The 4277-nt window shown below is 29.3% G+C and overlaps 1 protein-coding gene across 9 annotated transcripts in view; it reads right to left on the reverse strand.

Moving 5' to 3' along the window:
• Positions 1–4277, reverse strand: part of LOC106686723 (uncharacterized) — a 35646-nt gene that overhangs the window by 23046 nt on the left and 8323 nt on the right. For 3 of the 9 annotated variants that reach the window (XM_067046888.1, XM_067046890.1, XM_067046889.1), the window contains exons 2-3: positions 1795–1902; positions 81–360 (exon numbers count right to left, since the gene is read on the reverse strand). In XM_067046888.1, the coding sequence (XP_066902989.1) occupies positions 81–360; positions 1795–1902 (388 nt within the window). Of the gene's footprint in view, positions 1–80; positions 361–1794; positions 1903–2135; positions 2377–2524; positions 2749–3631; positions 3799–3876; positions 3952–4277 lie in introns of those variants that run through there. The other 6 variants (XM_067046887.1, XM_067046886.1, XM_067046894.1 and 3 more) reach the window with 5 other exon arrangements.

Consider the following 4277-nt stretch of genomic DNA (forward strand, 5'->3'; position numbering starts at 1 on the left):
TATTAGCATATATTTTTGGAACAAAATATACGAATCGTAATAAATAAATAAGTTACAGAGATACAAGATTAAACCAATACCTGCCAGTAATCAATATTAAAAACAGCTCTATCAGGCATCAGATGGAATAAAGGCCAAAATGTTGCATTACAGCACCCATTGTAATAGTTATCCATGAGGTTCTGGTCAATTTCTACTGGCACAATATTGTCAGACAGAAGACCAGCTGAAGGTGAAGCATCTTCTGGGCTTGACTCGGGAATTTTTGTACCACTTACGAAATTAGGGCCTGGCCAACCGACCCAAAGCCCATTTCCTTGGATAACAACTGGTCCAACAGCAGTTACAAGACCTCCAGCACTATTAAAGTTTTACATTTTAAAATATTATTCAAATACACTCCAGGATAGAAATTATTACTGAATTTGAAGATGCTAATTATAAATAAGTTTAATCTAATAGGTAACACTTCATTATTAAGAATGGAAAGAAATTGAGTTGTTGGGCCCCATAATTGAAGAAACATAGAAATAGAATATAAATATTTATGACATACATTATTTTTAACACATTTTTTCTTTGTATAATTGTACTTTGTTTAACTACAAATAAACAATTAATCACTAAAATTAATCATTTAAGGAAAAACCCTATGTATTCATCATCAGGTCACTATGGACATTATTACCAAATAGATGAGTTACTATAATCCTATAACCCATAAAATCGACCTATTATAAAAAATGTTTCTGAATTTTATTTAAAAAAGCAGTAAAACAATAAAGTAGTGAATTATTTCATTAGTGGAAAATTTTAATAGCTCAAAATAATAAATTTTAAGTTGTTTACAGTATGTATCAAAATACTGTGTCTTTAAATATAATTAAACTCTCTCCCTTTCTCTATCAATATACATAAATTTTAATACAACACTAAATGGAGTTAAATTATTTTGAAATATCCCATACTATAGAATTTGTAAGAGGGCATTAAAAGAAGAAATATATTTTCCCTTAATTTTAGTTTTTGTCAAGTTGGATAAAAACAAAACAATTTTTCAATTAAATGGACTCTTTATTTCCCTACTAGTTAAATTTAAATGTTTTTTGTTATTAGCAAATTTAAATTGCTTCATTTAATTTTTTCTGTGCAATGAAACATTTCTCCTATTCATTTCCCCAAACAATTTCAAGAAATAGTTGCAGAATTTTTATTTTCTTAATCCTAGAACTCATTGGTATGGTTAATTCTGGGGGAAAATTTAAGAATTGTTTTTATAACTTCTAAAGTAAAGTTTCATATCCTCGAGAGTAATATGTCAGATTTACTGGAGTTAAACAAAGTCTATCTGTGCATTTCCCATTTAATCTTTAAAAGTACTTTTTAAACTAAGGAAAAAAAATAAAACAATATTACATTTAAGAGTATATCAGTTTAATGAAGGATATGGGCAATTTTAGTAAAATTTGTTAAACTGGAGGAGTAATATAAAAATTTGAGCATTTCTAACATCATTAAAAATAAAAAGGCTAAAATGGAATAAACATCATTCAGAAAATAACAAAGCTGTTTAACAGGAAATTATTTTAAAGAAAAAGAGTACACTTTGACTAATTTTGTGGAAGTAAAATGTTAACAGTATGGTAAGGTACCTAATAAAATATTTTTAAATAGTTGATATATCTCCAGGACAATTATTTCACCCATAAAAAACCTTTTTCACTATTACTAAAAGTAATTCATATGTATGGTCAGTTCAAACTAATGTATCAAAATGCAGAAGTATGACATTACCTTGGTACTCTCTCTAATACACCAGAACTATTCTGCTTAAGTACAAAAGGCAGTCGGTTTGAAACAACAATAAGTTTTGGCGAATACATTTTAGATTTAGAGGATGCCCTGAAAAAATAGAAATAAAAGTACAGACTAGATTTAATAAAGAAATTATTTGAAAAAAAAAATTAAAAAGGATTAACAGTAACTATTATTAAAAATTAATTACAGCACAATAGGATATGCTGTTTTTAATGAAGGTATTCTAAATTGGTTTAATTTTCATTAGATAGAAGAGTTAAGAAATGAGAAAACTCTCAGTAGTCAATGACACAGAGAAGGAAAATAAATAGCATTACCTAGAGCTAGTTCTTCAAAAAACAATTATTGATTATTATTGACAATTACAACAAAATGCTATTGTGTATAACAAAGAGCATACAACTGACATAGCAAGGTCACCATTCACTACACCAAACAAGAAAAAAAAAACCAATAGCCTATGAACATAAAAAGATCCGATTAGAAGTCGTTAAATTTTGAATACATGGATTTCAGTGATAATAACTGATAAGATGTTAAAGGGCACACTATTAGATAAGAAGGTTATAATCTTGCTAACATATTTTTCTTATTTATATTTTGCAGTAAAGAAACTATGAATGAGGAATTTAAAGAAGAAAATGAACGTCCATAATTAAAGGAAGAAAACAAAACACAAGAATTGCTTTAATTTTATTCTAAATACATTATTCATCTTTCCATGACAACAATGGTTGGATTACCTTCCTTCACACTGCCAGCTTTGACGTCCACTATCACAAAGCACAATGAAATTATTCGTTAGAAATAAACTTTTTTTTCTTAAAATAGATGTCCAACAAAGTTGTAATTTTAGATAAGACTTTAACCTATGAATCCATTTTAATTACAACAACAAAATGATGTGAAATATGCTATTCATTGTAATCTGTGAATTCATTTGGAAAATAAACTCAAGCAATTTTTCAATTTCAACCAATCAATTTAAGTGACTGATCTATCAGTGACAATAATGTGTGGATTAAAGCTTGGCCTTCACTAGTGATTTCTACTCGCAGTTTCAGCTAGAAAAATAGAACGCGTTGTTTAGAATAGATGTAAACACTCTTGCAGATGAAAAATAGTAGCATTTAAAAAGTCTCAACATGAACAATTTATTCTTACTGATTGAAATATCCAAATAGGAAAAAGGTGCAACAACTTCCGATTGTTTCAGATAGTCGCATAACAAAAGTCGGCTTTTCCCGGTATTGTAATTTTAGTTCTTAAAAAATGGCTGATAATGAAACTACCGCACCTGATAAACATATATCAGCAGCGATTAATACTAAATTAGTAGTTCATGAAAGGGAGATGTTATATATAGCACACGGTCAATCAACGATCTTCCAGTAAATTAATTGGTGTCCCTCTGATATAATAACACTTCTAGCAGGACAAATGGTGAAATAACTTACAAAAATGCTCTTTTAATAATCTTTGATTTACATAAAAAACTATATGTTTTTTATTTCTCGCTCGAAGCCAAAATAGCGCTATCACAAATAGTTTTAATTTGAACATTTATTTATCACAGTGTCCTATATTTATTGTGATTTTTTTGTTGCCTATCTCAGAAATCACTAGTGGAGGCCAAGTCTAAAGATTAAGATTCAGGCATTATCACCAACAAAAACCAAATATTTCATGTTTTTTTTTTTTTTTAAATAACGATATTAATATCTCCATGCTATTGTAAAGAATCATTGAGGTTTGATTGAAGACGGAAAGTGTTGTGTAAGCACACTGCTTTACAACACCCATAAATACTTACGGTAAGCCCCCGCATGCTAGCAAACAACGAGTAGTCTCTAATACCGTCCTGTCAGCTCGCTCTACAACGCTATTTCTTCCTAGTGTATAGTAAACTGTATTTTCATGCCTAATGTTTTTCTGAGAAAGATAATATTTAATCCAATGATTCATAAACTTAGATCCATAATCAGATCTCAGTATTTTTAACCTACACGAGGTTTGATTTTGTAATTGTACAATGAGAGATACTAAATTTTCATATACCTGTTTTGTTATTGTATGAGTTAAAAAAAAATATCTAAGGGAGAAACCGTCAATAGTAGTGTGAGATGGCAACACTGCGTAGACAACACTGACGAGCGAGAGCGGAGCGGCGAGTTTTTTTTTTTTTTTTCTAGACGACTGTGATAATGATAGTGCGTGTGCGTATGTTTGTCCTAGTTTTGTGAAAGTTATATTAGTTGTGATTTTGACTTCTGAGTTGTGAGGGACTCTTTCTTTTATTATTGAGATTATTCTCTAACCAATAATGTAAGTGTTTAAGCTAATATAATATTGAGATCTATGGTATTGTTTATTCTTCATCTCTCTTATTTTCTCCATTAAGAAAAAGAGACTATAGCCCCTACATTTTGGTGTCAGGTGTGGGGTGAATAACTATCTAA

The sequence above is a fragment of the Halyomorpha halys genome, unplaced genomic scaffold (genome assembly GCF_000696795.3).
Source record: "Halyomorpha halys isolate HHAL.00 unplaced genomic scaffold, Hhal_1.1 Scaffold36.1, whole genome shotgun sequence".
NCBI classification, from domain to species: Eukaryota; Metazoa; Arthropoda; class Insecta; order Hemiptera; family Pentatomidae; genus Halyomorpha; species Halyomorpha halys.